The sequence below is a fragment of the Labrus mixtus genome, chromosome 16 (genome assembly GCF_963584025.1).
Source record: "Labrus mixtus chromosome 16, fLabMix1.1, whole genome shotgun sequence".
NCBI classification, from domain to species: Eukaryota; Metazoa; Chordata; class Actinopteri; order Labriformes; family Labridae; genus Labrus; species Labrus mixtus.
The window spans coordinates 14,811,530-14,830,231 of record NC_083627.1 but is presented as its reverse complement, the minus strand read 5'-3'; the positions used below and the strand labels follow the sequence as shown (position 1 = coordinate 14,830,231).

Genomic DNA, 18,702 nt, shown 5'->3' with positions numbered 1-18,702 from the left:
TATGCACACACACACTTGTTCTTTGTTTCTATTTATATCCCGCTACAAGGCGCTCTTCTAGCTGTTTGATCCGGCACCTAGTTGAAATTCATGATCCAGGTTTGTGATATATTCACTGACTGAGGGTTTTTTTTTTTCTACTCCTTTGGCAAGACACAATCCGCCCTGCAGAATAAAGACAACGCTGCAAGGTCACTTTGCAGGATCACTTCTATTAAGTCAAAATCTGATATTACTAGGCTCCTTCAGCCGTTTCTGCTGTGTCGAAAAGGCTCTCTAGGTGAATGTATTGTCAGGAGATGATGGTTGAAGTGTTGCTTTGTGGTTTAACAGTTTGTTCCCCTCATGTTGCCCATCATACCCATGTTAGCTACAGTCTAGAAGAGGGCTTGAACAATTTGACCCCTAGCAGCATGAGCCACTGATTGTGTTGTCGTTTCATCAGAAATCTCGTTTAAGAGCAAGGAAATAATAAATAATTCCCTTGCAGTACATGGATAAGTTAAGAAGAACACTTTCATTTTATCACGTGAATATTAAGAGCTGCTCTTAACCCCCATCTTCCTTCTTAAAAATTTCCCAGCAGTGGAAACGTGAGTCTGCATAAGCTTTGCTGAGATTTATTCAGCGTGCTGGCAGGCAGCAGAGTGCAGACTCAGCAGCACTTGAAGTTAAAGACTCTGTAGGGAAAATGGAAGCACACCGATTTGTTTAAAGTGGAAGTCTCTTCTTCTCTCCTCCTCTCCAGGTCGCTGTATCTTCTGTCTTTTATCTGACAGGTGGACCTGCAAACCCAGTAGAGCGCCAGCTCCAAAGGCCCATGGCCACCGTTTCTCCTCTCCAGTGAGAGGTGAGCCAAGCTGGCCTCCCCGGCCCCCTCCCTTCCCCCCGCCCCAGACCTGGACCCGGACCCGGACCCAGACCCCGACCAGCACCACACCAAAGAGGAGCAGTATGTGAGCGAGGGGGAGCCTCAGCTTGACGCACAACCGGCACCCGACTGCAGGGACGCCGAGACCATCACAGGTAGATATCAGGGTCAACCTTTTGGCCGTTAAAAAACATAGTCAGGGTTAAGGGCTGAAGTAAGGGTTCCACAAAACCCAGAAAACATCTGTCACCGCATAAAAGGATGGTGTCTTCGATTGAACTCTACTCATAAAAATCTCTAAATATAGGTACAATATTTGCACATGACAACATTAATATATAACTTCCTGTTTCTTTCGTCCTAGCAAGTGACATATGCAGCAGGGAGGTTCTTTATTCTTTTGGATTATCTATTTCCTGAAGTAAAGTTTCTCACCTGTTTTTGTAAAGATAAAAAACATATATTTCTTAAAGCTCCAGGGTAACTTCATACCAGGACCTATTTCCGTAATAGATGAAAAAAATTCACTGATGTGACCTTTTTAACCACAAAATACGCGTGTCTACCTTTCTGGTACCTAAATCAGAAGAAGAATCAGAATCAGCTTTATTGGCCATGGACGCTTACACACACAAGGAATTTTACTTTGGTGAACTGTGCTCTCTATGTACAAAGGTACAACATTACATATAAACAATAAACACAAAAAAGTAAAGGCTGATATGTACAAGACAACAGTGCAGTGGTGAGTAGTGCAAAAGATGCTGAAGTAAACATGATAATAAAACATTTGAATCATATGACAGATGGGTTAATTTACCTGAGGTAGAGTTTTTCAGTATTTACATTAAATGTGTGCATGGATTGATAATTCAAATTTAAATGATAAATATATGCATATGTCCATTCACAGTGACAAGTTCTAAATCCATGTTGTGATAAAGATTTACTTACATGAGTGATCTCGTTGTTCTTTCTTTTTTTTTTACACCAAATCATTTAGAAATGGGTGTTTTAATTCTGCCCCTGTCAAAGACAAGTCTAGGTACTTGAACCTGTTAAATTACACGAAAAACAAAAACTGTCAAAGAACTCCAGAGATGGAAAAGTAGCTCAGCTTATGCTTAAGAACAGGGCCACATTATTACTCTTCTAATGCAAAATAAGGTTTTTACATGATCAGTTAAAGACTTTAATAAAAATGAATGAGATGAAATTCAGTAATGACAGTTAAAAAAAGTAGTTAACAAATAAAGTATATGCCCCTTAGTTAATTGATAATATTTTAAAATACATTTTTCTAAATGGTAACTTTGTGTTTTGTATCAGTTAATTCAGATTTTTCTGTAAAATTACTGGATGAAACAAATCAGTTGATTGGCAGCTCTGGCTTTGATTTGATTTTTCCTTAATCAGCCCGTGTGATACTGAACATAATATCAGGCAACCATGTGACTGCAAGGCAGCAGTATATTCACCTCCCTGTCCTGTCTGCTATGTTCAGATGTGTGCAACAGTACTGACCTGCCGGAGTTCGAGATCATCAGTCTTCTCGAGGAGCAGTTGCCGGTGTATCGGTTGCGGGCTGACACCGTTTACGGCTACGACAACGATGACTGGCTGCACACGCCCCTCGTTGCTCCGGACACAAGGTTTGATCTGACCACCGAGCAGATCGAAGAGACCCTCAAATACTTCTGTAAGTCTCCACAGAGTGCATTCAATAGCAGTTACATAGATCATGCTGATGAGCTACATGATGCCTTTATCTATTGACTTTCTGTGAATGAATGTTTAAATTTGTTCTACTCTTAAACACATAATGCTTACTGTCGCACTATATCAACAGTCATAAGACCTTTTAGAAGTGACTGAAATAGATGATGAGTTCAGTCATCTGAAGGTTGGTTGTTGACTATAGGGGTAAGTGATATACTATGACTGCCTCTACTTATCCATACTGTTGGAGGAAATGACTCGTGGGAGCGATTATTGTCATCATACTGATCATTATTGTTGCTTAGTAAATTGTAATGCATTTTACTTTAAAGAATCTGTGATGCATCATAAACGATGAGAAGTTATGACACTAAAATGAAGACAATTACAAGTAACATTAATCTGTTTAGAAAAAGGAACTTTATAGATTTCAACCTGCAAAGAATTTAAAGTAAGAGCAGGTTAAATACAAGACAAAACTTGATTTGACCTCCGAGATCAGAGCAAAGAGTGAGGGTGTCGAACAGATTATGATGGTGTATTGTTTTTGTGCTAGTCTGTCCTGGAAACTCAATATGTTCTCTGAAAATGAAGGTCATTTTAGCTTCATCCGGCCATTTCACCATTAATGCATTCACTCAGAGGCTGCGTGAATACAGAGAGGACAGGGAAAGAGGACAGCACGGTCTGCAGAGACTTCTTATATAAGAAGGTTGTCACAGAATTAAAGGGTATTCAAATTCACACCTGTCTGAGGCTGAAGCTTCTCTCCAACAGAAGCGAGTTGTTTAGCTTTTGTTTTTTACATTGTATGTGCCACAAAATAGATAATGAAGAAGTCCTGTTTTCGAGTCGCACAGTCAAACAATATATCTTGGTCAGTATCAGTTCGACTTTTCACAAGTCAAGTGATGTCACTCAGTGCAGTTTATCATTTCAATGCCTTTATAGTACAGCAGTTGTAGCCTCCCTCCACAGGGTGGAGCCCTCTTTCAAAATGAAACCGCTTTAGAGTTACTGTTTGTGTGCACTGAATAATGTGAAGTTTTCAGGTGTAAAGATTTATGTGCCTGACCTTTGTGTGGTTTAAATGAACAGTGTCTACAGGGATGTATTGCCGTCTCTGGATAGGTTCATAGAGTTAATGATATTTATAGGTCTATATACCGGTAGTCTCCTGTAGTACATTTGAAGGTTTCATCTTTATTTTCGTTTTGTTCCTACCTCTGATATTGCTATATTGCCTAAAATGCTGAGTGCTCCCCCCCAAAAAAGAAAATTGATCATGGTGACATTTAAAATAACATCAGTGTTAACTGTGGTGTAAATCAGAGTCAGTAAAATGTAATCATAAAATCTCTATCTATTTTAAAGACAGCGTGGTTTTTGGGCGTATTGTTTTTTTCTATGTCTTCATTGTTATTAATGTTTACCGAGTTATTATGAGCACTAATGACTTTCAGCTCAGAGTTAAATAAGGCTTTGTTTGTCTGATTTTTTTAAAAATTCCTTTTCCCCTTTGTCACAGCCAATCAGTCCCTTCACTGTTACATTTGAGCATTACACTGAGGAATCTGTGAGGTTGAGAGGAAGTGTAATTCAAAGAAGTTTCATAATTGGTTTCCAATCTACTGTGTTCCATTATTCAGCCAAACAAAAGTCAATAGTAAAAAGGCGCAACCTGTTCGTAGGAGCGTGTCACAGCCTCACTTTGTAGCCTGATCAATAAAGTTTGTGTTTGTCTCTGTGAGTAGGACGCCATGGCAACAGTTGCTGGAGGCAGGTAGATGTTTATCAGCATTGCATCGAGCCTAAGAGCGATGTAGTGAGAGGATGTGATGAAAGGAGAGATGTGAGAGTCCACACAGAAGCTCAACATCTCTGATTGGCTCCTTCTTTAACCCTGCTTCCTCTTTTTTACTGTACAACACCAACTTCTGTTTCTCCAAACCAAAACACACTCTATCTCTCTCTCCTCCCTCACACTCACTCACAGGGGCTCCGATGTGGGCGGAGGGTAAATTTAGTCTCCTGGGCTGTTATACAGTAGCTGAGCAGTGGGAGGGAGGGAGGGAAAGTGAATGGCTCAGAGTTTCTCTTAGTCGGTTATTGTGGAGCTTGGGGATGAGATGGACAGCAAGAGCGGGACGGAGAGATTACTGATGGATGAGTGTGAGCAGTATTACAAGAAAGGTAAAGAAAAAAGTCTTTGATAAAATGAGAGAAAATCATATTTAACGTGATTTGTTTTCTCACATTTATTTGCACAGTAGACTAAAGCGCATGCAAACTTTCACTGCTTAGGATATCCTTGTAAATGACGGCAACAAAAGCTAAGCTAAAACAGTGTTGTCATCTTTTAACTAGTGCCTCCAAATGCACACACTTGGAACATTTCTTGGGCTTTGTCCTCATTAAGAGGGAACCTGCTGACTTTGAATCAACTCTATTTTGACATATCAGCCAGTAGAGCGCACACACACACACACACACATATCCACACACACAGTTACTATGAGTGGATCTGAGATTAAACGCTGTTGTTTTTAATGTTATTTCTTTGCAAAGGCGGACCTAAAAGGCGCTTCAGTGAAACAGCAGCTACATTGTTTTGTGCACGTTGTTCTGCTAACAGGATTACAAAGGTTTGCACAATGTATTCAATAACTTTGCGCATGATGGTATCGATTAAAGCTCTGAAGTCAATGAGAGCCTCGGGGTATCTGAACCACATTCGGTGGGCCATGGAAAACAATTACAGCTCTATCATACACTAACATTTAATCAATGAGAATGGAAGTGTTACAACCTTTAAATGACCCACCTATCACCTCTGGGAGGATGACTTATTAATCTCTGTGTTACGTAATGTTGCTGTGTGTGCGTGCCATCAGACGTTAATGACAGTCGATGATTGTGTGTGTCATCAGAAGTGAAGAAGAGATGATGGGTCATTTGCAGCCAGAAGAATCCTGCTGCTTCCACACAGTCACTCTTTCCCACAAACTGATGTCGCTCCAACACGTTCTTCTTTCCTTTTCTTACTCAGTGTGTGTTCTTTTATTTATTTCAACAGTGCTATGTGCAGACAGAGTGGGCCAGATGACTAAGACCTACAATGACATCGATGCGGTCACACGTCTGTTGGAGGAGGTGAGTTTGTCCATTTTCCTCTGCTCAATAAGTGTAGTTAAGAGTAGGGAGGGGTTAATGTAAAATGTGGGTAAATCAGAGAGGATGTGGGAATGAAGAACATGCTAAATGTCTGTCAATTAAGCAGCAAAATACAAAAAGGAGGGAATGGAATCTGCATCTAAATGTATCAACAGTTGCTTGTCCTCCACCAGCACTGGGCACCAAATGTATATTATTTTGTTTAAATGCTTAACCCCAGACTTTAACCTTAACCATTAATCTCTTCACTCTTCTTCTTTTCCTGCATATCCAACCAACAGAAAGAGAGAGATTTGGAGTTGGCTGCAAGAATCGGCCAGTCTCTTCTCAAGAAGAACAGAATTCTGACTGAGCAGAACGACTATCTGGAGGAACGAGTGGGACAAATCACAGAGGAGGTTGGAGCACCCACACACCCACACACACATACACACACACTTCCACTATCTCACTGTCTCACAGTCTCCATGTGTGGACAGAGTGTGCAGCTTCATCCATAATATCAACAGTTTGTATTTTTTCAGTTATAGTTGGGAAAATTAACTATGGTAAATGGACTGTGGGGCGTCTGTGGCTCAGTTGGTCGAGGGTTCGATCCCCAGCTCCTGCAGCAACATGTCTGATGTGTCCTTGGGCAAGACACTTAACCCCGAATTGCTCCCGCTGCTTCGTCGGCGGTGTATGAATGAATAAATGGGATTGGTTACTTCTGATGGACTCTTTACATAGCAACCACTGCTATGTGTATGTGTGTGTATGTGTGTGTGTGTCTGTGTGTGTGTGTGTGTGTGTGTGTGTGTGTGTGTGTGTGTGTATATGTGTGTGTATGGGTGTGAATGGGTAGTTGTGACATGCGGTGTAAAAGCACTTTGAGTAGTCAGAAGACTAGAAATGCGCTATACAAGCTCAAGTCCATTTACCATATTCTGATAAAGAGATAAGGTTTAAAAGTTAGAGCTCGGGATCATTGATACAAATATCTACTTGATTATTTTGTCAAGTTTAGCCACTATGGAGAAAGTAATCTCCCAGATGGGCTTGAAGGTCTACCAGATTTTACAATGTAATAAAACATTAAACCGTTATTTTGCAGCACATCCGCACCTCGTACATGCATACATACAATAAACATTTCTAAAGAGTAACGATAGCATTGACCGTTATCGCTGGTCTTCAAGGTGGCCCAGCTGCACCATGAGCTGAACTTGAAGGATGAACTTCTGCAGTTTTACACCAACGCAGCTGAGAGTGAGGATGAGTCCAGCAGCTCCCCAACGTTAGTATGCTGTTTTTTTGTTCGTAAATATTTATCTTTATCTAGAGTATATATCCTTTCGAATGTATATTTTGTCTGGAATGCCAAAACCAAGCATACAGTCAAACAATTACAGTAACATACCAGTTATATATCGATGTGATAAACTAGTATGGAGAAAAAAAGTACAAGTTTGTAGTCTAGCAATGAGTTTAATGCTTGCTTTATTTTTTTCTGTCTTTAGGGGCAAGAAAAGTAAAAATGAAAGTGCTGCAGGAGGCTTTTTCAGTGACACTCTTCACAGAAAACTCAAAGATCTGGAAGAGGAGAACCTGTCGCTCCGCTCAGAGGTATCTCCTCGTTTGAAAACACCAAACACACAAGTGAAGTGGAAGAGCATTGATTTGTTGAGCTGTTGTTTTTAATCATGGATGTGTACACCTAGGCTCACCACCTGAAGTCAGAGACTGAAATATATGAGGAGAAGGAGCAGCAGCTTGTCAACGACTGTGTGAAAGAACTCAGTGAGTCCTTTCTCTTTTTCCATTTTCTTTCAATGTGTGTGATATTGTCTACCTGTTAATGTGCATGTTTAAAATGAATCTCATCTTGTTTCTTCTGCACCTGTTTCACATTGTCTTCGTGGTTTACACTTTGTTTTCATACTGTAAATATCCCTTTCTTAGATTAACAAAACCTCTTCCTCTCCTTTCTGTCCTCATCAGGGTTGTCGAGTCTTCAAATCTCTACCATAGCCGAGGAACTAGCTCGAAAAACTGAGGATGCATCCCGTCAGCAGGAAGAGATCACCCACCTCCTGTCCCAGATAGTAGATCTGCAAAAGAAAGCCAAATCTGTGAGTGCACATGAACCCATTTGAACACAAAAGGGATTGTTCTTATGCCCTGTTCATTTTGCTCATGTAATGTTGTGAAAAACTTGTGTTCTTCTTCTAGTTTGCAGTAGAAAACGAGGAGCTTTCTCAACACCTGCTGGCGGCTAAAGATGCCCAAAGGCAGCTTACAGAAGAGGTAACTTCTTCAGGATTGCTCTTTTTTTTTTGCCAAGCAGAAACCAAGCTGTTTAATTGTAATTATTCTATAAATTGGTTTTGGATTTCACATTGAACAGCTCCAAGAGCTGGAGGAGAAGTATATAGAATGCATAGAGATGCTGCATGAAGCCCAGGAGGAGCTGAAGAACCTGAGGAACAGAAACTATCCTGCAGGAACGCCTCGACGCTTCCATCCTCTGGGGCTTTACCCAATGGTGAGGGAGTGTATGTGTGTTTTTGTGTTATCCGTGGGTGCATGTGCGTACTTGTGTGTGTGTGTGTGTGTGTGTGTGTGTGTGTGTGTGTGTGTGTGTGTGTGTGTGTGTGTGTGTGTGTGTGTACTTGATCCAGTTCTTTAGAAGTGTTTTTGTGTTGCAGGATTCTCTGGCAGCTGAGATTGAGGGAACAATGAGGAAGGAGTTGAGTCTGGATGACCCCGAGTGCGAGGAGCAGAAGTATGTATGAACTAACAATCAAACTAATGGATGTGATTTATGCTAAACAATGTATTTATTCCACACTGTATTTAGCAGGTCCAGACCTTCCCAAAGATGTATCTCAAAAAACTTTTAATTAGAATGCCGTGACATTTACAGTCAGCTTTGCTCCCCAGCATTTATTGAAAGATTGGCATTACTGTAAAATGAATACAGATCATTGACCTTTGTAAGAGGTCAGCACATACAGAACTGATTTAAAAAATAAGCCTTAGTGCCTTAAACCTGCATTCTTTCTAATGGCCTGCAGGAAGTGAGTTAGCTAGTTGAAAAACAACTGTTTCATAAAACAAAAATCCCTTCACTGGCTGATGTAAGAGTGCTTAGCTTAAAATATCATGAATGGTCATAATAATGATCAAATAGAATAAACCAAAGCGAAAGGAAAATGTAATTGATTGCTAGCAGTCTTGATTATGCTAATGTATTTTTTTTTACAGAGATAGCTAAGGGATAGCATGTATAGTCTGCATGTGGAAAGTTGGGCAGACTACCGAGCTGAGCCAGAAAGTGTTGCTAGTAATAATAATGACACTTTTGGTTCTTTAGCTATGTTAATCAATGTTTAATCTGGAAACTAAATCACTCAACTAAAGATTGAACTATTAGCAAATAATACCAGTAATACCACACTAACTTCAACTCTGCCCAGGGACAACAGATGGAAATTAGCTAGCTAGCTAAATCTGGTACAAAGCATCTCTTCTCTTCTGAGACTAATGTTTTTTTTTGTACACTGTCCCTGATTCAAATAAACGGTTAACATACAGTATAGTCTGATACTCTTGTGTCTGGTTGTGTGCAGAAGCCATAGGAAGCGAGTTTTTGAGACCGTAAAGACCGTCAACCAAACAGTCCGTCAACGCTCTCTGACTCCAACCAACTCCAACATCCCTGGCTCCAATCAGTCTCTGTCTACTCGTACATCCCCCTTATCCAGCGGCCTCTCCACCCCTCATTCCAACATCTATGGATGTGACGTCGGCGGGGACAGTGTTGCCCTTGACAACAGAACGCAGAGCATGCTGATGGAGACGGCATCCAACCAGGACAAGTGAGGACAAAATAACTTAAATAAATGAATAAACTTAGTTAATTTATTCAGGCATCTGCATGAATCAAAGGGTGAAAAGTACCTTTTTGGGTTTGGCTGCTTCGCTTGAGCTGAATCTTGTGGATTTGTCAAATATAACTAATGTAAGTTAACAACAACATTAACTCAAACAAACTGATGTCATTTTTTAAAACAATTATCAACTAAAAGAAACCTTTCCTTGATTTCTAAAGCACAGAGAGCCGAGACAAGAAGGTCACTGGACCTGAGGACCTGCGGCTGGCCCTGCGCCGCCTGTCTCTGCGTCGCCAGAACAACTTGAGCGAGAGGCGCTTCTTTGAAGAGGAGAGGGACCGTAGACGGGGAGGACATGGAGGTCTGCATGATGCCATGGGCCATGAGAGTGTCATGACGCCCTCAGAAAGCATCATGTCCCTAGGGAACATCCATGTTTGGGCCTCACGTGGGCCCTACCTCCCTGACAAACTCCAGATCGTCAAACCACTTGAAGGTGAGGAAGAAAGGGAGAGTGGGAAGACCTGCAAGCAGGGGAGGAAGTGGGAAGGTGACAGACACAGAGGGGTGGCGACAAAGAAAGGGAATAAGCGCGGCTTAGGGGCCGAGGGCGAGAGGAGGCTGGAGTTTCGGCTCGGGCGGACTGTCGAGGGGGACAGAGAGCGAGGCTGGGGATGGGGGAGGAAGACAGGTGCAGGGATAGAAAGGGAGAGAGGAAGAAGGTGGGCCAGAGACAGAGCTGGCAGTAGGAAGATGAAAGCAGCAATGGAGAGGAGAGACAGGCCTCTGTCACTAATGCTTTTTAACTCTTTCTGGTCTTTGATGCACCATCACAAGTCGGGCAGTTTTGCATCCCCGCACAGTTATTACAAAGACACACAGCCCAGGGAATGGTTGTAGTTGGATAAATACATGTGATTAAAAAGAGGAGGAAAGATGCATTCAGATTCATTATAATTGACGTAGAACAAGGATGTACATGTTTGCTGTCTAGTTAGCAATCAAGTGAGTGTGATTACACTGTTTATGAAGAGGACCCGATGTGACCAGAAGTGCAACACTCAGAGAGAATGACATCAAAACTTTATTATCCCCCATGTGTTTCAGTGTTGATTAAACTTTGTATGCTGGCCTGTGCTGCCCTCTGCTGGCAGCAACTTGTTTTTGTCCTTTTTTATTTCTAAAAACCCTGCCATTGTTTATGTTTACATACATCTGTTTGAATACTGTCTTCACCTTCTCATTAGTAGTATATCTTTAATCCTGCTTCACATTTCTTTTTCTTTTTCATTCATTACTTCCATTGTTTGTGATCATTTCTTTGTTTATTCTGTCACTTCTTGCTTTCTCTGTTTCAATTTAATGTAGTTACTAATAAAAATCATTCTCTTCGCTCCTCCATTTCATTTGTATCTTTACTTTCTGCTTTTCATCATCTTTAACCGTCCTCGTATATCAGTCTGTATACACAGACTGTATATGCACTCTATAGTTTGTCATTCTGATCACTGAGGCTTCCTCTCTTGTGTTTTCCTTCACTTGCTCTTTCATAGGTATTCTTCTTAGTTGGACTTCTTTTTTATTGATAGTTACATACTTTATATGTTTTCTTGCCCTGGCTTTGTCACAAAATCTGCAGATCATCATATACTCTTGGTGAATTTAACATGTCATGTCACTATAATATGTGACATCAGATCTAATAGCTGCCAATTTGTCCCTGCATCAATATCATGAAAGATACAATGACACATTTATTATAGATGATAAATCAAAACATATTTTACCCAGTACAGCTACAGCATCTATCTTTTTAAGAGTACCTTCATATTGATATTTTTTTCATGTTTGCTGATGATAAAAGAAGCAGTTACATATCAAGGATTGAGACATCAGTAATCCTTTCATTTATATGAGTGTTTGAATACATTGCAGTTTTACTCTTTTCTCTTCAACAGGCTCTGCCACTCTGCATCACTGGCAGCAGTTAGCGCAGCCTCACCTCGGTGTCATTCTGGATGCCCGGCCCGGAGTTGTGCCGAAGGGCTACAGACCCCTCGAACTAGAGTTGGAACAGGTGTGTGGGTGTGAGAGGTTTTTATGAAACATGACTAAAATGAATACCAATGCCCCAGTATGACCTAGAAGAGTAACACGAGCATGTTTTTCTTCATAGTTATTTTAAATGCCTGAAACCCTGCAGGGGGATAGGTGTCAGGTGAGGTGATTTCACATTGAAGAATCACATTCAGTGATATATTTGACTGTTAAAAGAAACAGGAAGAAATGTGTTATCAGAAAACACTTCTTAAACATGTACAGGACAAGATCAGCAAAGACTACTTGTAGACCACAAGTCTACACAAATCAAATATTTCTCGCAGTATGTTTCAGTGTTTTTAGGCTTTATTTGTGGATGTTTCATGCCTTTATGAGAGAGAGTGGGGAAAGGACATGCAGGAAAGGAGCCCAAACCCGGGTCGCCCACCTAGAGGACCACAGTCTCTGTACATAGGGCTGACCACAAGGCTACTGATGCCACACAGTGTGGGGGTTTGGGACCCTATTTAGAACTTCTTTATATTCATGCAATTACATTTTGTGTTTCCTAGTTTACAACTTTTATTACTGCAGGCATTGCTTTTAGTACTTCATAACATAGTGTAGTCTGGTCTATCTTCTTTTGATGACTACTGGTTGCAGATAAGTAAAGAAAGATGGTTTAGCTTTAGCAAAATTATGTCAAACTAACCATCCATCGCTCTTTAACTTTACTGCTTTTTCTTCTCTGAATTGATGCGTTGGAAATGGACCAATGAACACAATGTAGACTCACCGAAATAACTTTATCTGTTTGCTTTTTTCCACTTAAAAGGAAATGATGAGTACTAAAACCTTGTTTTCTATGGTATGTCTTGACTTATTGCTTGCAAAGTCCTCCTTCTCAGTCCCCTTTGTTAATATGACCACACGTAACAGTAGCTTTATTCTAAAAATACTGTAAATCCACATGCATGCATCTGGAGAGAACTGAACTCTTCCCTCTGTGTTGGGTTGTTTAAAGGTTTATCCATGGGGGGGCTTAGAGGAGGATGAACCAGGGGAGCAATACTTCCAGAATCTACCCACCTCCTCTGCGATAGCCTCACCAGCCGTGGTGCCCACATCCAGCACCAGTGGCCCTAACCTCGGGCAGCCTCTGCCCAGCCTCGCTCCACCTTCTCCACCCTCTCCATCACCATCACCACATCTCAGCAACACTGACGTCGTTGGTAAGGACATAACCTTACATACTTGCATACTGTACTTACTATTGAACCTTTATTGGAGCTCCTGCTGAGTACTATACTTTGTTTATAACTGCCTGTGTGTGTGTGTGCCGCTTGCAGCTGCATACTACCCAGGAAAATCCATGGCCCACACCAGCTCTACCTACACCTTCACAACCTGTCGGATCCTCCATCCAACTGACGAGCTGACGCGGGTCACACCAAGGTTAGCAGCATAAGTAGCTAGGTGTTTCTCAATATAATTTATATTTAAACATAGATCCAGTTTAAACGTTTTTTTTCAGGTAAATATGTTACATGTCTGTTGCTTTTGGAATCCTACAGCCTGCTTCATGTCAATTTACTGTGTATTGGACTTTATCCCAGTGGACATATATGATCCAAACAGCAGTGATTAAAGTGTGATTATGTCCAAGCAGCAATATTCAGTCCAGTTTCTACTAGATTTAAAACATTGTAAGTAAGAAAAATCACCCAAATTTACAACAGATATCATGCAAGTAAAACCTAAGTATCTGAAATCAGAAAGTGGAATCATCTCTCCCATTATTTAAATCTCTCTTTTTTTTCTTCTACTTTTCAGTCTTAACCCAGTTGCATCGTCGTCCTCCTGTGTGATGACCAGCACTCTGTTGGGCACTCCAGCTGCTACACCCTGCACACCCCGCAGGCTCAGTCTCAGGCCCTCTGAATCCTCAACCAACCTCAGGTATGGTTCCTCCTTCTTTGAGAAGACTCTCATAAAGCTTATAACTCTACAGCATACTGATTTTGTTGTAGTTTTTCAAAAGAACCATTCAAAGCTGACTTGCTTCAAGTAGGTTTCACTTCTTTCTGAAGGAGTTTGCTACCAAAGGCAAGGATAGACATAGGAATGTATTTTGTTACCATGTTGTTATTACTATGATGGGAATTGGAATGTTTCCCCTTGTTTTTTTGCAGAGATGCAACACGCACCACCAGCACTTCCCTGGGGTTAGTGCGCCTTCTCCAGGAGAGAGGGATTTCAGCAGCAATGTATCACCAGAGCCTGAGTCTGGAGTATGGCCAAGGCAATGGAGGGGTCTTACTTAGCACCTCCATTGCCCCCAACAGACCACCAAACCCTGACCCTCTGCGCCCCTCTACACCTCCCAACTCCCCGACAGGAGAGGGAGCTTCAGCTGCACCAACCCAGGCAGGATTTGACTTCAAGAGCCCATCCTATGACAACTTCCTGGCCTCCAAACCCGCCCGTTCGATTCTCAAGGAAGTGACAGGCAGGATGAGGGGCAGGCAGAGAGGAAGGGACTGTGAAAGCCAGACGGACGTAAGCGTGACCATCCACAACCTCAACTTGCTGGACAAGGTGAAGCGGTTGGGTGTAGCTGGAGGTCCAGGAGGGAGAGCGGTGAGTCCCAGCCCCATCCTGGGGCCCTTGGGCGGGCTTCGTAGATCCGGCTCCCCTTTTGGGCCTGATGGAATGAGGAGGAACCGGAGTTATCCAGCCATGGTTGGTGCCAGCATGGCAATGAAAGCCCCAGCACCCCAGGAGTAGTCAGGACTACTGCTGGCCATTTAGCCAAGTAGAATCCAGGCAGGGCCAAGAGAGATCAGACTGACACTGTTCATACTGTACATCTGACAACAACACGTCACACTACTGACCAGCTTTTAATGTGGTTCCAAACAGACACCATCCACTATTTAGTGCTTTAACGTGGTGAATCATTCTTGAATTACAAGCAAAATAGTGAGTTCAACTAAAATACTAAACCTTTCTTGGTATGTAGCATTGAGATAGTTTGGTTTTATGTGCCCATATTTTGAGATATGAAATTGATTAACTAAACTTAGTAAAATTACATTTAAAAAAAAAAAAAGGTAAACCCTAGCCTTTCTCTGTCCAAGCAAATAAAATAAAAGTTATACAATTTATCAATCAAACATTATTGATATAGCACCTTTCAGAGAAATTCAAATGTGTAAAACTTGCAGCCCAGTAAGAGTAACAGCAAATCCACATGAAACTACAAATGCATCTTGTTATTATAAGTATATATAATATACTTATATCTAATATATAGAACATTGTAGTGAGCTTAAGCGGTGGTCTTTGGTAGATTTAGAGTTGCTGTTTGGTAGATTTTTTTTAAGGGTGGGTCAGAGCAAGGCTAGCTGTAAACCATGTCTAACTTAATGCTTAGGTAAGTTAATTTCAGTTATCGTGCTCCTCCCCCCCGATAAAACCAAAAACTTAAAAAGTATTTGATTTCCAGGGCAATAGGCAAATCATGGCCATCTATGATAACAACTAAGAAGACTAAGAAGCTAAGAAGTTGTACATGTTGAAAATGTATCAACAAAACCATCACTTTTTGGTAAATAGTCGTTGTGAACCTTTCAGCAAGCTAATGTTAGGATTTAGCTTCACCACTTGTAGAGCTGTCATCGACGTTTTTGTCAGTTTCAGCACAGATATCATGAAATGTGGGCACATAAAACCAGTTAAATGTATTTTCATTTTATTTTGGGGGGGGGGCTTGAATTACCCATTGCGTATTGAAAAATCAGTCTGGTAAAAGATCCAGAAAAAATGATCCCACTGCTGTACACTCACATCCCTGCTTTGGAGACTGACTCTGCTGGCTAGATGTAGTACTCCCACTGTTGTCTTTTTGGAAACACATCCATAAAATCCCCCACACACACACCCGGAAATACACTGACATACTCTGTTTAATCTGCCACTGCTCTAGTTGGCTATTTGTAATCACTGTAGCACTTAATAATGCCTTTATTGTGCTCTATTATTGAATAAACAAAGAACCTCTTTTATGAAAAAAAAGAAAGAAAAAAAAACACCAAGTATATTAAAACATGCCATCCTTATCCTCACTCTCTTCCCTCAGTACAATCCCTGACTAAATAACCCTTCTGAAGTGATAAGCTGTGAGTTGACAAGTCACTTTCAACCAATCATTGAAAGATTTTATGTCAATATTAAGTTACTTCGGTTCAGTTTAGAATTGGCCATTAGATAAGGAAGTTGATGAGGCTTCCGGTGAACTGGACGGATCAATACACTGAAGCCACAGCTCACAGAGAGGGAGGAGAGACGGATGAGTCATGAGATTGTTGCTAATCAGTTGTCATGGTCAGAAGCTTTCAGAGAAATGAAGCAATATAGTGCCTCGACCATCTGTGTTTGAAGATTTACTTCCTTCATGTTAATGGTTTAGGGCGTGAAGAGCTGTCGGAGCCTTTTTTTTGCACTGTCATTTATTTATTTATAAAAATCCTATGAATTTAACGCATAAAACGATGTCATACATGTGTTCACTGTATACACAGGTCATTTTCACAAAAATCGTCAGTAATGACATGCTTCAAAAGGAATCGTTATGTGTAGTGCATAACCAAGAACAGCATTACTGTAAGTGTTGGGAAAAGCATCTGTTGAAGGCTTTTTCAAATAAACAATACATTAAACTGTTGTTTTTTTTGTCTCCGTGTTTATCCCTCTAAATTAAATCATGACCCACTGAAGTCTCGAGCTCTCCTGAAACGAAGAGTCCAAGACAGAAAATCATTATTAACCCTCCTCCAGCAGATGGTGCTCATGAATAACTCAGCCCACAGACAATAATCAGTATGTGAAGTACTTTGCTGTTTAATTTGTCCGTCCACATCGGCAGAATCCATTACACATTCACCATCTGTATCTCATGCGCTATGATGAGGGCAGCTTATTAAACCTCTATTAGCCACAAGTTGAACTCGATGTGAACCATAACCCAAAAATGCCCCTCTGGCAGCTGGGCAGTCTACTTAGAAGGAATGAAATCTACCTCTGATTGAAATTTCAGTGACGTCTTTTAATATGGATATCTGTTCTCTGAGGATCACTTTCTGTTGATAACCTTACTTAGCATTTGCTTATTGAGATGAAAGAGCAGATCCAACATTAAGGGCAGGTATGGACTAAGGAGTTTCATTGCAATTACATAAAATATGGGGATGTTGCGCATCTGTTTTGAGTGATTTACCAACATCCTCTATTAAAACATTTTTCAGAAGGCTTGTGAGTTTGTAAAGAAATCCATATATATAATAAATATAATAAACTGTACAGACTTTAAAGATGTCTCGTTTTTTCCCCCAGGTCAGATCTTAACCACTGTTTGATGACTTGCCTTAAGCTGCATTAGTGATCCTCTCACATTTTCTTGTGAAATCACTTCAAGAATTACATTTTAATTTTACTTGTGTTGATTGACAAGTAAAGCAAAAGACATCCCCATCATCAACCTCTGCTCTATATGTTTTTTGTTGAGTCCAAAATAAGCAGGTTGAAGCAAGCTCACATAAAAAAGGTTCAATAACAGAAGACATATGAGCATGACTAGCTATGTTGCTGCTGTGATATGGCCATGGTCCCTTTTATATTCTGAAAACAGTCAAATTACTATGGAACTGTTATACTGTATGTTACAGCAAAGAAACATAAATTAGTTTTATGTTTAAATGTTTACATCTTGGTTTCATACGTAGGTCCTTTGATCTTTCTTTATGTGTTTTCAAATTAATGTTGGCAACACCGAAGAATATGGAATAAAGGGAAGAGATCTGACTTGGGAAATAAATTGCAAAATCAAGTTTTTTTTACATTTGAGTGAAAAGACTTAGAGCCTGATCTAGTCTCCAAAAGTATGAAACCTATTGACAAATATAAATGAAATTGATCTTTAAGTGTGCTTTTTACAAACTAAGATGGTGAACATTATAAATACGAAGTGATCAATATCAATAAGTTAGACTTATAGTAACATTGTAGGCATGTTTGCACACTGTCGACACTAGAATTTAGCTCCGTTCATTCATTTCCGTGGATATATTCACTTTGTCGATGTGTCTCCATCACCATCATGTTGGGGCAAAGTTTCTGGAGGTTGTTACCACCTCAAAAAGTTTACAATACCAGACATCAGTACAAATGATAAAACGAAGCCACCAGCAATACCATTTCAGGGTCGTTAGCTATTTTAAAAAAAATTAATTTAATTTATCTACATAAAACACACATTTAAGATAACCTGTAAAGACTTACAAAATTAATTATTTAATCTGAGCATATTCTAATAATCAATCAGCCATTTCACCTTTTTTCTTATTTAACTTCTAAGTTTTTTTGAAATCCACTCTGATCCTTAATTTGATCATGCCTTTAAAGCCCTCTAGTTCAGCCTTTCTCAGAACAGGATGTTTCTGTGTCGATAGCTTTTAATGCAAATGAGTCGTTTCCGCCACGCTCCTCTGGAAGGGGATGTGCCTTCGGCTTTCTTGCACCATTCCCAATTGCTTATGGTGAGAAAAGTGGGCAGAACAAACATCTAGCTGTGGCAGTGTCACCAACCATGGAAAGGGGTTACTGACCTTTGTGATGTCACAAAGGGAAAATCTCACAAACAGCCTGTTTGAGCACACATTTTCCACAAAGTGGAGCAGGCTGAAGATGGAGAGGATGGACTTTTATCATAATCAGGCGGTTTGTAGACAGACTAGGAACACATATTCGTCTTATGTGACCTTTAACAACTGATTCCTGGCTGTAACGTCACATAATGTTACTGTTACTTATTGCATTAGTAACTGTCAGTACTTTTTCCAATCAATCAATATTTATTCTTACTGTGCCAAATTACTACAAAAGTTATCTTATCTCTAACAGTGAAAATAAAAAGACTTCCTTTTAGAAGGCAGAAAATCATAGCTGAAACCGGCATACTGCTGG

The 18,702-nt window shown here is 40.5% G+C and overlaps 1 protein-coding gene across 2 annotated transcripts; it reads left to right on the top strand.

The window, feature by feature from the left end:
* The first annotated feature begins 855 nt into the window (after positions 1 to 855).
* On the top strand, positions 856 to 14,791 carry LOC132991041 (trafficking kinesin-binding protein 1-like). 2 transcript variants are annotated; one of them, XM_061059610.1, is made up of 18 exons: positions 856 to 1,026; positions 2,376 to 2,570; positions 5,667 to 5,743; positions 6,046 to 6,162; positions 6,943 to 7,040; positions 7,264 to 7,369; positions 7,465 to 7,543; positions 7,745 to 7,875; positions 7,976 to 8,050; positions 8,151 to 8,288; positions 8,452 to 8,528; positions 9,376 to 9,624; positions 9,858 to 10,135; positions 11,598 to 11,716; positions 12,704 to 12,911; positions 13,029 to 13,134; positions 13,513 to 13,638; positions 13,872 to 14,791. In XM_061059610.1, the coding sequence occupies exons 3-18, from the start codon at positions 5,693 to 5,695 to the stop codon at positions 14,464 to 14,466; spliced, it is 2,553 nt and encodes an 850-aa protein (XP_060915593.1). In that variant the 5' UTR covers positions 856 to 1,026; positions 2,376 to 2,570; positions 5,667 to 5,692; the 3' UTR covers positions 14,467 to 14,791. The 2 variants fall into 2 exon arrangements, with proteins under 2 accessions (XP_060915593.1, XP_060915591.1); XM_061059608.1 differs by lacking the exons at positions 856 to 1,026; positions 2,376 to 2,570 and adding an exon at positions 4,674 to 4,783.
* The last annotated feature ends 3,911 nt before the right edge of the window (positions 14,792 to 18,702 follow it).